Here is an 18,185-nt window from a genome sequence, read left to right on the forward strand (position 1 = left end):
CTTGCACAGTTTATGCAAAATATATACAGTACCTGATTTAAATGATACATCTGATAAATGCATTTTCTCGGGGTCAGCAGTGGAGCCATTTAAAATAAAAGCTGGTGAAACACTGTGGCTTAGTCATATGTGAATTATGAGTAAATAAATACGTTTTGAAGTTTTTAACAAATGTTGAAAATATTCAAATGGAAATTTTACTTACAGAGCTCGTCTTGTGTTTTTCACCACTGGCAGTAGTCTCCTCAGTCCTTCATCAGATGGCTTGTATTTCTTCAGTTCAAATTTCTCTTGAGTCTCCTCTGACATCAGCAACACAAACACCAGAGCTGACCACTCTGGAGATGAGAGTTCTTGTGTTGAGAGCTTTCCTGAGTTCAGGTGTTTCTGGATTTCACTTGTCAGGGAATTGTCTTTCAGTTCACTCAGGCAGTGGAGGAGATTCAGGCTTCTGTCAGATGACATTTCCTCATTCAGCTTCATCTTGATGTAGTCAGCCGTGTCCCTAACATTCCCTGCTCTGATCTTCAGATTTGGCAGAAGTTCCGTTAGAACACCCTGACTGTCCTCCAGTGAGAGGCCGATAAGAAAACGGAGGAAAAGATCCAGGTGTCCATTTTCACTCTGCAAAGCTCTTTCCACTGCACACTTATGGAGATCTTGTATTCTCTTATTGAACCATCCAAGCTTGTTCCAGAATGTCCCCTTTTTGAATGCATTCCTTTTCTTGTTGTAGTGAGAGTGATGCACATATAAAGCTGCCAGGCTTTCCTGAACACTCAGATGCACAAAGCTGAAAATGTTCCTCTCAGAAACTCCCTCCTGCTGACTGAAAATCTGTGTGCACACTCCTGAGAACACAGTGCCATCACTGACGTCAATGCCACATTTCTTAAGATCATCTTCATAGAAGTTCAGACTACCACTCTCAAGATTACAGAAGGCCAGCTTACCAAGCTTCAGAATGATACGCTCAGCATTAACAGTTCTGGTTTTCTCACTGTATTTCTTTTTCATTAGGTTTTTCTGCTGCAGTAGGAAGCTTATGTACATTCCTGTCAAGGTTGTGGGGATTTCCTTATTGCTCTCTTGACCCATAAGAGGCTGAAGCACAGTGGCAGAGATCCAGCAGAACACTGGGATTTGACACATGATGTAGAGACTCCTTGATTTCTTTATGTGTGAAAAAATTTTCACTGCCATATCCTGATTACAGTTGTTGTAGAAGTATGCCTCCTTCTGTTCATCACTGAATCCTCGTACTTCTGTCACCAGGTTGACGTAGTCCCGGGGAATCAGATGGGCTGCTGCTGGTCGGCAAGTTATCCAGATGAGAGCAAAGGGAAGCAGATTTCTATTGATAAGATTTGTGATCAGTGATCCCACTGAGGTCTTCTCCCTGATATCTTTGACTTCTTCTCCATCCCCAAAACAAAGAGGAAAGCGGCACTCATCCAGCCCATCAAAGATAAAGAGAACTTTAGCATCATCTTCTGGAAGAGACTTCAATCCAGTTTTTGAAGAAAAAAAGCAGTGATTCAGTAGACCAATCAAACTGAACTTCTTATCTTTCTTCAGATTCAGTTCACGGAAAGGAAGAGGAAAAATTAAGCTTATGTCCTGGTTCTCTTCTCCCTTTGTCCAGTCGAGTATGAATTTGTTGACCGATACAGTTTTGCCCACTCCAGCAATTCCCATTGTCAACACTTTTCTGTACCATCTACTTGTATCAGGCTGCGCCTTGAAAAGGTCACTGCATTTAACACAAACTTCCTTACTAGTAGGTCTGTTGGGAGACATTTCCATTTGCATCACTTCATGTTCTTGAATGACTCCTCCACTTTCATTCTGCACCACAATGAGATCAGTGTAGATCTCCTCCAAGAACTTTGTATGGCCTGTCTGTGAATTCCCAATTAGTACACTTTCATATATTAGCCTGAGGGTGGACTTCAACTGGATGCAGTGCTGTTGATCTTCTGTGAGAAAAATAAGAATCAAAGTAGTTCTTATGAGCTAAATCAGTTTCAAAGGCTGATTATTATTGCAATAAAGTGAATGCAGCAAACTGTAAACTGGCATGCTGAAATAATAAGCCAGTTTGAGTGAGTAAAAACAAGAAAAGTTGACATAAACCTTTGTAATCCCCAGAAGGTAACCAACTTTATTTCCATGTGTGGTGACTAAAAATGACTATCGCCTATCTCACAACAGTAGTAAATCAAAGCTTGTAGCAATCAGCCATATTTTCCCTCTTTATTTCGTTCATAATGGGTGCTTATTTGTTCCTGTGCTAATTGTCAGCACTTCAGATCGAACAGTTTCTTGCCCTAGCGCACCATTTGGTGTTTTAAGGCAGGAAACAGTTGAAACCATGCCAGAGCTGCAGGTCTTTAGAGATGTGGTTAAGAAACAATGATTTTATCATCTGCATAGCACACCTAGTTAGACTTTTGGTGGCCATTGCTGGGCTACTTAGAACTAGCAGGTGCAAGCCCAGAAGCTGTTATAGCTTCATTCAACAACTAGAAATAGCTTATAGATTTCCAAATGCAGTTTACATTAAAGAATACAACAAGCATCCTTCATAACGGACATGTCAGCACCATCCTCTCTGGCAATACTGCACTCAGCACTATGTGTTCTGCCACGTTTGGTGCAGCTCATGGTTCTTAGAATGGGCAAGGCTTTGTGTCAGACAAAAACTGAATGCCCTTTTGTAACACCCACCCCTGTGAAACTGTGCCAAAATGAATGTAAAGTGATCAGAATAAGTGAAAGAGTAGTAATCTTTTAATCTTTAACTCTCATTGTTTTTATTTTGAACCTATTTTGGACATTTTGATGCTTAACATTTTGCTTCAGGACTTTTTTTTATTTTATTTGTTCTGTTCTTAGTTATAGAAGTGTGTGATGAGACGCTGGGCTTGCCAGCAGGTGCTGGCCATTTAAGGAATTAAAATTTTCAGATGTTTGTTCTCTGTACACAATGTGTTGAATCATGTTCAGTTAGAAAAAAATCAACTGAACATGTCATTTGACTGTTGACCCAGAACATAAAAAGTAAAAATATTGCTATATATGATATCAGTGACTTCTGGGCCTGGCTCATAACTGAGGAAGTGCTTAACCCACTTTTCCAGACATTTTAAATTACCTTAGGTTTTGCTGTCAGGCAAATCTTGCATTCCTATCAAAGGGGATGACTCTTGATAAAAATGAAACATAAGACTGATACAGTAGGGTAGGTCCAAGCAACTCCTTCCATGTGGTTGTTCAGATCTAACTAGTAACAAAAACTGTTCTAGTCAAGATGAGGCATGCCGGAACCTGCTTTACCCTATTCATGTTCATGTTCTGCCTCTTATCTTAACTTTTATCCAGAGCAGGTAAAGAGAAAATGAGTGAGCAAAGTTCTTCGTTCTGTGCATTTCTGCCATTGATGGCAAAGTCTGCCCAACTGAACTAAAATAAAACTTAGGCCAATTTGCTCTCCTGAGGCTGATCTGGTGTATCATCTGGAGCTGCACATATGAAAGTTATCCTTGATCCTCCTACTCCTGGTATTTACAACCACTCATACAGAGTATGAGAGCCTATGTTAGGACCTAGATTATGCAGGCCATGGTGTTTAAGCGGAGATATGTTTCACTGTATTGCAGAAGTAAAGGTGACGGTGAGGAGGAGTTGAGTTTACCTGAAGCGAGAGCATTAACTGAGACTCCAGTTTGGGTTGCAGTTGAGGAGGCTGCAGTACAATAGAAACAGAAAACAGTAAAAAAATCGTTTTAGTAATAATTATTTAGCTGGGTCTTTACAAACTTTCCTGTGAAAGTATCACTTTGCTGTGTTGCAGCTTTTGCTGAGGAACAAACATGGAATTGAGTGAATTTTTAAGCTATGCTTGCTGTTGTAAACGCTGACTTTTTAATGAATTATACTCATCTATCCCAAAGAGAAGTTCTATTGTACTGTGTGATTCATGTCAAGCACTACTTTTAGACATAAGCCCCGGGCCTTTTTCTCTGTAGTCATTTCCATAAGCTTTACTAAAATATAGCAAGAGACATTCCACTACGTTCATGAGTGCTTTTAGTCGTGTTAATAAAGATTTCATTAAATAGAGAAAGGTGGGGGGTTAGCCCTCTCTTATGACTTGAGATTTTTTGAGGTACCAAGTTTTATGTGACTGGCTCGAGTGCTACGGTTGAAACTTTATATGCTCTCTTTCTGTTATTGACTAGTAAGCTAGCACAAGCACACAGATACACACTCAGTATCAGGCAGGTATATTCTGCATTTGTGAAACCCACACAGACACAGGAGAACATGCAAACTCCACACAGGTCACCAGGCCAGGGAATCAAACCCAGGTTCTTCTCGCTGGGAGTCGACAGTGCTACCCACTGCACCAGCGTGCCAACCCACATTTGTGTCTCAGACCACATATACCTTACTTGAACTTGCAATTAGTACAGCAGTATTTGGATTGAGACACAGCCTGTGCACATTAGGCTGCATCGTAGAGTGTTTCAGGATAAAGCTGTTTTTTCTCAATTGTAGTTAACTTTGAAAATCGATTAAATACTGCGATTTTACCCATCATATAACCTAAAGAAAACACAGTGTATAAAAAACAGGTTGTTCTCTTGTGACTTTACTTATACAATGGTAGAAGAAATAGTAGCTATATTGTAACCTATAGAGTAACAAGGTAAATGTCTAACTGTATAGGGGTTGAGTTAGGGAATAAACTTGAGGAGAATCTGTTAGGCACTAATACAATTTCTACCATTATTGGAGATTCCTCAGTTTAACTTTTTTCTTTATGACCTTGATGATATTTATTTCAATAGAAATGTGAATGGTTTTCCAGAAGCGTAGACGAGGCAACTAATATTAAATTTACTTAAACTTTTAAACTGTTAAATTTACTTAAATGACCAAATGTTCTGTTTTTAAGACACTTGACAACTAACAAGTGTCTTAAAACTAGTTAACTATTTCATGTATCGTCAACTCAGTTTTGTTATTTTGAGATGACAAATTGTGTCTTTTTTCCTTTTTGTGTTTTTCATTTAAAAGCAAAAATAGAGGCAAATAAAATATGTTTGTTTTTGTTTTTTTTTACAGCCAGGGGTGTTAGGAATGTTAGTTCCAGTTTCATCTCCTAATTGTTCGTTTTTGTGCATCACTAGTTTAAACCAGTTCTCCAGTGCGTAAACAAAACAGTGGAGTGGTTCACTGGATGTAATCTTCCAGCACTTCAGGATACATACAACAGCAGAATCAGTAAGTGCGCCGGAAAGATGATAAAGATAGCCTCTTATCCTGGACATCACCTCTTTCATCCACTTCCTTCTGACCAAAGACTCTGGGACATTAAAAACAGCACAACTAGACATGGTCATGGCTTCTGCTACAGGGATGCAGCAGTCATTGGCTGCAGTGGACACCCTGCACCTAAACCCCTCCTCTTTGCAGTGGTCCATGCTATCAGCTCCATAATTAATGCTGCCATTGCCAATTCTTACATATCAATTCAAAATGGGCATATTTTTTTCAAAACCAATACAATCCCCCCCCCCCCCCCCCCCCCCCCCCCCACCCCTGTGCCCCTTCTTTTGCAAACAGTGTTGTAAGTCAATGAGAGTTCAAACAGTGAATATGATATCAGCTCCATTACCCACTCTCAGCTCGGTCATCAGTTCCTCCGCCACTTGGTTTTGGTTTATCTTCTTCAGGACGGCCAGTGTGATCTCTACAGACCCATCGTGTCGATATTTTTGCACGATCTGATCCACAGTGTCAGGTCTGTCTGCATTCTCCAGACCAGACTTTTGGATGGGGGTGACTCCTTCCACACCATTCGTCAGATGCCACTGGAATAATTTCAGGTCATCCTTCCCCAAATTTTGAAGAGTTTTCAGCAACACTTGTGGAATATTTGCCATCTTGTGTAGCTAGAAGTGAAGATAGACAATAGAAGTAACTGTAATAGAAGTTTCTGGTGCCTAAAAAGAAAAATCTGAATATGTACCACAGGAGAGCCGTTTCTGCTGGATAGTTTCCATTAGCAGTAAGCATCCACAAAATCTGACCATCTGTTGTGTAAAAGTATCCGTTTAAAACATGACTCATTACGGGCCGTCTGATATGAACATTGTGACATATATCAATTTAAGAGGTTAAAAGTTAATGAATTAATTCCTCATCTGACCCACTGATCCTCCTAGGCCAGGGGTTGGGGGTGCCGGAGCCTGACAATAGTCTGACAGGACCCTGGTCACCCACCTTGGAAAGCAAACACAGGCACTTCTTGCTGTGAGGCGACAGCACTAGCCACTGCACTACTGTGTAGTGATAGCAAGTGTTATATTTTAATTTAGTACTATATTTGTTGAAGTCAAACAGTTTTCATCAGAGTTTTCACAAATTCTTTCCTAGCCATGGACGGCTGTATCATCACCAGGGATCGAACTCACCATCACAATGACGATAGGACCTACGCTTAGATGGTTGCACCCTCATCTTATGCTTTAATGTGTATGCTGTATGAACTGTTGAGTGACTGGTAAGTTTTGTTACTTTTACAATGTTTCCATGCTACATTTATTTTAAAATAAATTGAAAAATTCAGTTTCATGTCATATGGGCCACTTTATTTGAAAAATAAATTGTAACAAATATGCTGACAAAGTGGACCGGGAGGCGGGGAACAAGCGCAAGTGTGTTTTATTAGAGTCCTTAGGCGGATGCTACAAATGACAAGCAGGAAGATAAACAGTATGAGGATCCATAAAGAACATATGAGAAAAAGGTGACAAAGGGGGCTACAAAGAAAATGAACTGACTGGATAAAAAGAAACGTAAAGTCTTGACAAACACAAAGAAAACACGAGCAGGGAACAAACAAAACCAAACCAGGAACATGCAACATCATCAAATATCAACCAATGCTGGCAGGGGATCGTAGGAAACACAGGGGTGTTTCACAGAAAACAAGGAACACCTAAGAAAAAGAAGGCAGGACTAGGAAACAAAGAACAGGTGAAGGCAGGACAGGGGAGGAGCTACAAAAGAACATGGCAGGGAAAAGAATAGCACATGGCAGATGTAACCAGACTCAAGGTGCCGGGAACGAGAAAACAAGGAAGAAAAGGAAAAAGACCGGGACAAAGGGAGACAGGACGTTACATAACTTCATAACAATTAAAATGTCTCTTTCCAAACAGAGAGGGCAATGAGAAACGTAATGAATGGTTTAATTTATTCTAAAATAGGAACCAAAAATCTATCAACCAATCACGCTTCCTGGTTCTCATCCGGACTCGCATGCCTTCAAGGACTCCACTTCCCAGAAACCCTCAGCCAGTTATGATACTCTGACACGATACTGAAATTTCAGCTGTGGAAATGTTACAGCACATGTCATATTTTAACCCCCCCCCCCAAACTCAAAACAGCAATAAAATGCTGCACTATATTTTCAGAAAAGTGGCAAATGTTGTTTAAAGCTAAAACTACTCGTCTACAGCATATTAAAACTGTCTATTAAATACCAGCATCAACTTCTTACACCTCATTTTAGTTTGTTTGCCTAATTACACTTACATCAGGAAACAAGCCGCCTGCATGAAGCCACGAATGTGTTGACTCAACAGAAAAGTGCGAGACTGCATACAGAGGCAAGATAAGATGCCTTTATTTCCTGACATATGCACCAAAAGACGCACCAAACTAAATATTCATTTTTTTCATAATCTTACATTTGATCTTGTGCCTAAATGTACAGCTGAATGATTGGTGAAAATATTGAATTGTGATCTGACCCATATCGGGACTGTATTTAAAATTCTCTATATTATCATTTTTTTGTATGGTCCAGGCCTTTTATTTTGGCAGTTTGCCCAGAATTTCCACTTTTTCTTGGCTTGAGGGTTGTACACTGCACGTTGAACACAGAGTATGAATTGTAATGGAGTCGTTTTGTTTTTACGAGCTAAGAGCGAGCCTGTCGTACATACACAGCTTCTACTGTAGCCGTGAACGGACAAACTATACAACTGCTTGCGCTGGCGAAACAGTTAGAGAACCAACATTTTGACAAATGGAGGACCATCCAAGACAAAGCAAGGTGGTGTGAATCCTCATTGTGAAAAAAGAAGCGAAAACATAGCAAAATGAAATCGGGACAGGTGTCAGCAGAAAACCTGAAGGCCAACGTAGGTTTTACTACATGCTTAGAAAAGGAGGGATAAGGGAGTTGGCTGCAGTCTGCAACCTCACCACTAGATGCCACTAAAAGTGACATACTGATCCTTTAGGTTAAAAAGAACTGCTGGTGAAGATGATTCAGTGGGCATCAAGGCTGTCTCCAAATTTGCACACAAAACTTTAACATTAAAAGAAACCAAAGTGAAAAGCCCTCCCATATTAAGTTCTATCTATTTATCTATTTTTATTCTTAAGACCATTAAAATCTTATTGGTTTTCTATGTTGTGCTTTTTTTTTGGCCAGGAGTGCATTTTGATCATCTGTCATAATTTCATGTTATTTCATAGTTTTTTTGTCCTCACTGTTCCTGAATGTAGACAACAGAAAAAAAAGAAAACCAGCTGAGACCAACTTTTTCTGACCGCTACTGTGAATAATAATCAGATTTCTCCGTAATGTTGTATTATTTTTGTACATGTACAAATGTACATACATTTGACGGAAAAAATGTACTATGGTGTTTATTCTTTATTTCGGATGAGCCATCATCACCATATAAAACAGTTCAGGTAACAGAAGTCACAGAGTGGACACTAGTGAGAATCACTTTCTCGGACATCTCCAGTGCATTAAATACCATCCTGCCTCTCCTGCTGGGGGAGAAGATGGAGAAAATGCAGGTGGACAAGTCCATGATTGCATGGGTCTTGGGCTACCTGTCTGGAGGACCCCTGTATGCGCGGTTGGGAACCTGCCTGTCAGACCATCTGGTCAGCAGCACTTCAGGGAACTGTGCTCTCACCCCTTCCTCTCCACCCTGGGCACAACAGACTTCCAGTGCAGGTCGGACCTGACTTTTCATTCTGTAAAGTGAAATTTACAAGCAAATGTCAACATTTAAAGAACTCATGTCAGGCCTGTTTAATGTAAAATCTTAATGTTTTTTGGCACTTAAATACTACATAATATTCTACTTAATAAAATCATTGAACTTCAGCATTGTAATGGTGTTTCCAACAAGAACAACAAGGCTTTTTCTGGCAATGAATACAAAGTCACATTCAGATGTCCTTATAAGCACTGCACTCGAGAGAGGTTTGTCACGTCTGTTATTCGTATACAACAACTGGTTGAGAAAGCAGCTTTATTTCTTGTTTTTGTTTTTCAGGGCATTTGTGAAAAAAATCTACAGAAGTGAGCCAGTCAACTGATGAATTACTGACAGTTTGAAAATGTGAGTCATTTTGCACTATAGAAAATATTTTTAGAAAGCATTTTTTTGCTTTATCATTCAATAAGTCTCAAAAAGGAAATGATACACCTGTCCAGGGTGTATCCTGCCTTCCACCCGATGACCGCTGGGATAGGCTGATGGAGAAGTGGCTTGGACAATGGATGGATGGTGTTTTGTAGAATTATAATTGTAGAATATTACTTCAGGTTGCAAAAGTGATTAAGAATCACTGATTCAATGATGTGAATGCTTTTTTTATAACTAGCCATCACACAGGGGCATGTTCATGCTCTATTCAAACAGACAGGGTTTGAGGGGGGAAATGCCTGAATCTACCAGTATACTCCACAACTACTTAGCATTTCATATAAATGATTGTCGGGGTGCACAGAACAATTGTAGACTGTGCAATGCGGCTTAATTCAGAAATGACGTGGCAACCAGAGTACACAGTGTTAAAATCATTTTTATTTCCGGAGGAAGGAACTATGCACTTTTAACGTCTGGCACAGTCGTATCCTGCTACAGAACCCTGCCTGGGGCTATATATCAAAATACAAACCTGAATGAGTGCAGCTCGCTCTAAAGTACTGAACAAAAATATGGGTATTACTTTGCCAAAGTTTGGCCCACTATCCAAAATACCCTGATTTCAAACACAATAATGGAAATAGACCTGCTATAAAACAATCAAGTAGAAAAAACAAAAGTCAGATTATGTTTAAAACAAGTGAATTTGTTGTTAATGGTGTTTGTGTAGAAAGTGAAACTCCAATGTCCGATGCCCCGTTTTTCACTTTATGGTGAAAATACTTACCCACGATTGAGCGACAGATAACGTTGTGAAACCATACACAAATCAGCCTGGTTGATCTGAGCCTCTGTATGAGGCTTTTGAAGTTCTATTCAGTTTGGAAGTTTCACTTTGCAGTGGGACAGAGCTGTCTGAAGCTGCTGGATATAAATTTTCATACAAAATTCAAATTTTCACAGAATTTGATGCCAATTGAATAAAAAAAAAATAATCTGCCCAAATTAAAACATGCTTGTATTTCACGATCTTTCATTTGCTTCACTCGCAATCTACATGAGCCATTGATACACAATTTTTTTTTTTCCACAAATCGGCCTCATCAACGTATATCAACTTATATGTGGTCAACTTATTTCAAGTTCATAGATTTAGAACATAACCTAAAATGTAATATTGTAAAAATGACATCAAATTTCCCCAATCAGGACTAATAAAACACACCACAGTTTGCAGTGCCATTACAGAGTTACAACAAACGCAAGTCTAAATCACTAACCTCATGAATTTAAGCCTACTGTGGTTTTCCACACACTTCAGGGACATTTAATGGAATATAAAATACATGATAAGTACACAAACAAGCACACATGACCCATCTTAGCTAAAACCACATAGTAATAAATGTCACTTCTGCATCTAAATATTTCGGTCATAATTTCAAAACACAGCAGTCAGAAGAAACGCAAGGTGGATATGACTTTACTAAGTCTCAGAGCTCACTGCTCCTAACAGAAACACACTAAAGCACTGCAGTCTGTTACACGCCTGGGCTGGAGAAACAGCACTACTGCACATTAATGAGCTCTGAATTCAAACGAATCACACAACTATCGATGTTAAATGTGACAATATCTGCCATGCATGCAATTTAACATGCAGTGTTGTACATTTTACATGTTCACACATATATAATCTCTGCTTTGTCTCAATGTGCCTCAGTAATCAGTCGCTGTGTGACTGCTGAGGTGTAAATGGAATGCTCCACTGAGTTTAGCTGAAAGAACAGTTTGTATTAGAGAAACTCCTAAAACACGCTCCTGTTTTAAACTACGCACAGAAGTTCCACGTACCTATTAATGACGAACTTACTGACTGAATCCAAAGCGCTTATGTCTTAAAACCTTCTCTCCACTTATACCGGTGACAGGTTAAAGTAACTTTCAGTTTCCCCGTCACTGCATCAACTCCTCTCTCTCACTCTCTCGCTCACTCTCATCCACCCATTCTGTTTCCGAGAAGATCAAAGAAATGTCAAAACAACTACTTACTGCTCTCCAATCCACTGCAGAAATGCTGAATTTCACACAGTGATTCAATGGTACAGCGCACAAACTGTTCAACAAGACTTATGGATTCTGGTTCAAACTTCATCTAAATATTGATTATAGTGTTAAATCAAACATTTGAACCTAAAAATAAAAAATATGGTAGTTCAATAATAACTATAACAATAATACCTAATTATGTTAAGAAAGAACGTTTTTCTTGTTATAAAAGTGGCAGAAGTTTTTCTCACAGGAGAAGTTCGGAGTGATCACGACTGAGGGTATGAAAAGTTGCAGTGCTGATGCTGCACTAGAGAACAACAAACAAACAAAAGGAAAGCACACAGCATGTCAGTTTAATGTAATTGCAGTTTACCTTATTGCTTGACCAAACAATAAAAAAAAAAAAAAAAAAAACCTACCTGATTTTAAACACCATCATAACAACTGACAGCAAACAAACCATGTACTGGAACTTTAGTTGACGTTTAATTTATAGAAAAATACAACTCATTACCACAATACTACCATAACATTACCCCCTCATTACCGATCTGTGAAGTAAAGTGCTACTGAAGGAGCTATAGGTAATGAAAAGAGAGAGAGAGAGCTGTAGATAGTGAAAAAAAGGATCCAAAAAGGAGGCAATGAAAAATAAAAGATCCAGATCTCATGGAAAAAACACCTCAGTTAGGGATGAATAACAGAATATTTAAATAGGTACAATTATTTAGGTATAAAATTAGTTCTTCTGGAAATTCTAGCTCAGCAGTGAATGAAATACAACATTTGCAGGGCCATAAAACAACCAATTCCTTTAGAAATTCCAAGCGGAATATTATTTAAAATATTTGAATTAGTAAATGAACAGACTGTCCGTCATGGCAGTGAAATGTCTGGTTCCACCTACTGATCAGGGATTTCACAAATGGGACACTATGCAGGTTCTCTTCATTCTGGGATGCCAGATTCTGTAGTGTTGTTTTAAAACATATCCGATTTTCCAAGCCGCTTCTCCATCAGGGTCGCGGGAGGGGGGGGGGTGCTGGAGCCTATCCTTGTAGTATCTACAAGCAAGGACAAGGACAAGGACAACAACGATAATGATTCAAAAGCACACAGGGAAAAACAAGTTTTCCCCAAGAAAATAAGCACATATATAAAACATGGTAAATAAAAAAGGGTAAATAATCTGCCCAGTTCCCACAAATAAAAATGCTGTTTAGCCAGTTTCTTCATGTGTAATGTGATTGATGACTGCTCCTTCTCTTACGGCTGCATGTCCAGAAGGCACATAACATTTATTTATATATTTATTTAACACAAATAGTCTAATCCATCCATCCATCCATTTTCTAAGCCGCTTCTCCGTCAGGGTCGCGGGGGGATGCTGGAGCCTATCCCAGCACAAATAGTCTAATAAAGCCCATATTTAAGATGCATTTACATAATTTATTAAACCTTTTGCAAGGATAGAGCGACATCCACAGCTGAACGGCAAGTCTTCCTTCAGTGTTTCCACTCCAGCACAGTCACTGACCCCCACAGCACTGACACTGGACCCACGTGACTGACCGCACTTCTGGATCCATTGATCTGTAAATACAAAACCACCACACGTTTTACTCCATATATTTTACACTTAAATTAGTTGACTGTTTATGCAAATGAATTTTTTTATTTTACTTGTTTTGTATCCTTTGGCAAACACTGGCATATATGTCCTGCGGAAGACAATGGTGGCTCCTATTGATCATTTCATTATGGTCGATGTAACCTTGGAGTGAAAAAGTCGAGATAGCATGCTATGAATTCCTAGCAGTAAACAATTAAGGACATGAGACTTATGGTTACATAGCGTTAGATGCTGACGATCTAAACCAATAAAGAAGTATATCCAGACAGGAACTGAAATGAACAGATACTGAAGGGTCAGAAATTTGAAGGGTTTGGTAAAATTTCTAACAAGTCTCAAAACCTAACCTGGCTGCACACATGTTCTCCAACCCAGATGACAGGTTCACAGATGGGATAAGGTTCTTATGCAGGAATGCAGTGTTTTCCTTTCTCCAAACATAACACTTTTCATTTAAACCAGAAAAGTTCTATTTTGGTCTCATTCATCCACAAAACATTCTTCCAACAGCCTTCTGGCTTGTCCATGTGATCTTTAGCAAACTGCAGATGTACAGTTATGTTCTTTTTGGAGAGCAGTGGCTTCTCCTTGCAGCCCTGCCATGCACACCATTGTTGTTCAGGGTTCTCCTGATGGTGGACTCATGAACATTAACATTAGCCAATGTGAGAGAGGCCTTCAGTTGCTTAGAAGTTACCCTGGGGTTCTTTGTGACCTCGCCGACTTTTACACGCTATGCTCTTGGAGTGATCTTTGTTGGTCAACCACTCCTGGGGAGGGAAACAATGGTCTTGAATTTCCTCCATTTGTACAGCTGTCTGACTGTGGATTGGTGTCCAAACTCTTTAGAGATGGTTCTGTAACCTTCTCCAGCCTGATGAGCATCAACAACTCTTTTTCTGAGGTCCTCAGAAATCTCCTTCGTTCGGGCCATGATACACTTCCATAAATACGTTGTGAAGAGCAGAATTTGATAGATCCCTATTCTTTAAATAAAACAGGTGCCCACTCACACCTGATCATCATCCCATTGATTGAAAACACCTGACTCTAATTTCACCTTCAAATGAGCTGCTAATCCTACAGGTTCACAGACTTTTGCCCCTCACAAACATGTAATATTGGATCATTTTCCTCAATAAACAAATATATATTGTGTCATTTGTTTAACTGGGTTCTCTTTATCAATTTTTAGGACTTGTGTGAAAATCTGATGATGTTTAAGGTCATATTAATGCAGAAATATTCACAAACTTTCAAGCGCCACTGTATATGCCAACTGGCCACTTCATTAAGTTCACCTCCTTGTATTCGTCTAAGATGTAGGACAGCTGAAAAACACAAAAACAAGTGTCATATTAATCATACATTGCATGCCATAAACAATTTGCGTATCACTTTTTTCCTTAAATGCATGTTCTTTTTTGAAGTGACATAAAAAGCAATGTGAGAATGAAACGTAACAATATGGATAATACTTCAGTGCTTTTGTTGTTAAAGGCAAAAATGTTCTACCAGCTTAGCGTGAAGACACAACTGTGCTGGGCTGCTTGGGTTGTGGGGGCTCTTGCTCCACTGATGTCACACACAGACTGCTCTGTATCTTTGGTTTTGAGAATCTGAATTGGTTGGGATAGTGTTGTGGTTAACACCTCTGCTTTCTACACTGTAGACTGGGGTTCAATCCCACCAGGGCAAAACACCCTAACACCTAACACCGCCTTGGCCTACCTATGTAAAATGATCAAATTGTAAGTCGCTGTGGATAAGAGCGTCAGCCAAATGCCATAAATGTAAATTAATTTTGAGACTTTTCAACCAGTCAAGGTAGAGACACTTGGAGTTTCCCTTTCTGTGCTGCAGAGATGTTTACATATGTAGGCTCAGTCAACCGTCCTTCATGGTGTTTCTTCTAAGTCGCTTCTCCCTCAGGGTCACGGGGGGTGGGGGGTGCTGGAGCCTATCCCAGCTGTCATCGGGCGGAAGGCATCTGTGAAAACAAGCAGAAAAAGCAGAGCAGAAATGATCAAACAGACGAGTAGATTGACAGACAATATGAAATTTCTAATATTATGCTTACCAGAAGCACCCCAGACTTTCTGAAAAATCGTGTCGTACGTTTCTATTTTTCATTTCATTTTGTTGAGAAAATTATAACATTTTATTTTAAACATACAGGAAGAAGCAACAGACTCAGCCAAATCCACCATTTATTTTTTTTATTTATTTCATTTTTTCAAAATATTTTATTTAGATTTTAAAGGTTATAAACATAATGCAAATAACAAAAACAAATGAAGAACATACGTTGTACATTTAGACGAAAATAAAAGGAGAGATACGAGAGTTTCAATTATATTTATTTATGCCTGTCTACATTCTATCTGGTCCAGTGGAATGTCCTTAATGTAATCAATATATGGTTGCCAGGTCTTATAAAATACTTTTTTTTTCTAGGGGTATACAACTCTTGATTTCAGAAAGCCACATCCCAATAGGAATTTGAGCATCTGATTTCCATTTTAGCGCGATATGCTTTTTAGCAATGATTAACATCATTTCTATGAGCCGCAGAGCATATTAATTTCTGAAATCTGCATTAGTGTAGTTTCCCAGAAGACAAATTTCTGGGTCTACTGGAAAGGACTTTTCATTAATCTCTGATATTGTATTGCCAGAAATCAATCACTTTAGGGCATGTCCGGGTGCAATGCGAAAAAGTTCCTTCAGCAGAGCCACGTCTAAAGCAGAGGGGTGAAATACTGGGGTTAAATCTATGTAATTTAGATGGAGTAACATAAAGCTGGTGAATAAAATTATACTGAATTAATCTATATCTAGAATTTAGAGTAGATGTAACATCATCTTTACACAGATCACTCCACAGTTTTGCATCTAGGGTTACACCCAAATTTAACCTTGGACTTATCTGGTTCACTTACAGGTTGGTTTGATAGAAGTGCTGTATACGTGTTTGATATGATTTTCTGAAGTGGCTGATCTGAATGAAAGAACCTTTCCATTGGTGTCACTGTGGGGAGATTCCATCTGTGTTTACTATTAGTTCTGATGAAGTCTCGTAGCTGTAGGTAACAAAAAAATGTATTGCTTAAATTGTATTCCTGTTTAATCTGTACAAAAGACATAAAGACTCCACCTCCAAATCCACCATTTAGCTTAATAAAGAGAATGGTAAAATATGTTGAATCTGTTAAATGTGAAGAATCTTAACATTCACAGAGTTTCTGAGGTGCAATGTAAATTGGTTGTATAATTTTAGCATTTCATGTTACTTTGGAAGATATATATATATATATATATATATATAAAACATAGATTTGGTATAAATTGTTCTATGAAGAACATTCCATATGAAAATAGTGGTGCCGCAATGTCACTCACTGTTCTGAAATGGCTAAAAGGAGGGTGCTTGTTGTCCATTTTTCAGCTGGGTAAAAGCTATATGTTACACTAAAATGGTTAAATTATAGTGTTTTTATGTTTGTTTTTTATTTTTTTTTACAAAAAGTTGAGCTTACATACAAAAGAAACAAATTCCAATATTAAGTGTTTTACTGTATTGAACTTATAGTTTTGTATGCTGTAATGTTTTGCAATGTGAAGCTAATTGCACTCAAATCACACTTATTTGAATTCTAGTGACTTCTTTTGTGTTTCTGTAAAGACTTGATTGAGAATTAAAAAAAAAAAACAATAGCATGCAGAAGATCAAAACTGCCTCAACTACAAGACTTAACAAGTAATACTTGCCTAGTACCTCACTGGTAGGACTGAAACAGAAAGGATACACACCAGAACTGGGAAACCAAATTGGACTCACTCATGCTAAAGCATTCTTCATTTCTCTATTGCCTTTTATTTATTCTTTTAATTTTTTATTTTCTCTCTCTCTCTCTCTCTCGTAAATTGTATATTTGCTATTTTAATTAAATGTGTTACATTTTTTTGCCCCTTTGAGCGTTGTCCTCAGTCAACCACCTTATTAATATAACCAGCTTTACACTAAATCTCCTTTTCCACTAGCAAAATAATAGGTACAAGGGTTATACTCGCTACACTATGTCATATATCCATATTGTTAAATGTTGCTGAATGTTATCAGTTATTTCAAACTTCATCTGTATAGGTGTTAATAAATTAGATGTAAGTTTGTTCGAAACATTTTATAAAATGTACATAACTGTGATTTTACAGGTTTTTTTTATTCTAGAGCTTCCTTTGATTCATCTCCACATGCATCATCTCCAAACCAGAAAAATACACAGTAAAATACAGAGCATTCCAACACAAAGCACTTATAAACACCTGCCAAAGATTACAGAGCAAAACGATATTTTTTCCAACCTTCATCCCTAGATTTATAGAGAATCCAAAGAAAGAAGGGTTTGAGGTGATGATTCCATACAGTGTTTAACTGATCATCACTATTTATGATGACTGTAGACAAATCACACACACACACACACACACACACACACACACACACACACACACACACACTTAGGAGTCACAGTCATCAACCCAAAGTTACTCTCTTACTCTCCCAGAGCTGGAGGGAGGAGCAGGGACATCAGTGATGTTCGTGACACACAGGGTAACTGTAACCAGAGCATCTCAGAATCCAGGACATTTCATTCTGTCCAAAAAGAGAGTCGTCTGCTTTCCTATTTACTGTTGTATAAGCCAGTAACAGCGTCCAGTCAGACTCTCTTTACACAGAACCTGCCCACGGCGGTCAAATCTCTCTGGATGATCAGCATATGAATGCTCCTCTCTTACACACACCACCTTTCTGTCCCTTTTGCTGTGTTTTGGTCCAGTGTGAACTCACAGAAATCTGCATAGAAAACATCATCACACAAGAAGGGAGAAATAACAGAACAGTGCTAAAACGGAGTGTGTACATACATTTCTAAAGTCCTGGTTTGGTTCCATTCTTCCCTCCATGTTGGCAGACGCCAACAGACTCAGCGAACTGATCCACAAGGCCAGTGATG

General features: G+C 38.7%; 1 protein-coding gene and 1 long non-coding RNA gene across 3 annotated transcripts in view; both read right to left on the reverse strand.

The window, feature by feature from the left end:
* LOC108410790 (NACHT, LRR and PYD domains-containing protein 12-like) overlaps window positions 1-11,407 on the reverse strand; it is a 42,135-nt gene extending 30,728 nt beyond the window's left edge. For both annotated transcript variants that reach the window (XM_037543665.1, XM_037543664.1), the window contains exons 1-5: window positions 11,337-11,407; window positions 8,935-9,081; window positions 5,687-5,963; window positions 3,698-3,748; window positions 206-1,979 (exon numbers count right to left, since the gene is read on the reverse strand). In XM_037543665.1, the coding sequence (XP_037399562.1) occupies window positions 206-1,979; window positions 3,698-3,748; window positions 5,687-5,954 (2,093 nt within the window). In that variant the 5' untranslated portion in view covers window positions 5,955-5,963; window positions 8,935-9,081; window positions 11,337-11,407. The remainder of the gene's footprint in view (window positions 1-205; window positions 1,980-3,697; window positions 3,749-5,686; window positions 5,964-8,934; window positions 9,082-11,336) is intronic.
* A 1,635-nt stretch (window positions 11,408-13,042) lies between these two features.
* On the reverse strand, window positions 13,043-14,912 carry LOC108410796. The gene is made up of 3 exons (XR_001856512.1): window positions 14,422-14,912; window positions 13,218-13,308; window positions 13,043-13,127 (listed from the first exon to the last, which is right to left on the reverse strand). It is a non-coding gene; the product is annotated as an uncharacterized LOC108410796 (long non-coding RNA).
* Between the last annotated feature and the right edge of the window lie 3,273 nt (window positions 14,913-18,185).

This window comes from Pygocentrus nattereri, chromosome 12 (assembly GCF_015220715.1).
Source record: "Pygocentrus nattereri isolate fPygNat1 chromosome 12, fPygNat1.pri, whole genome shotgun sequence".
NCBI lineage: Eukaryota > Metazoa > Chordata > Actinopteri > Characiformes > Serrasalmidae > Pygocentrus > Pygocentrus nattereri.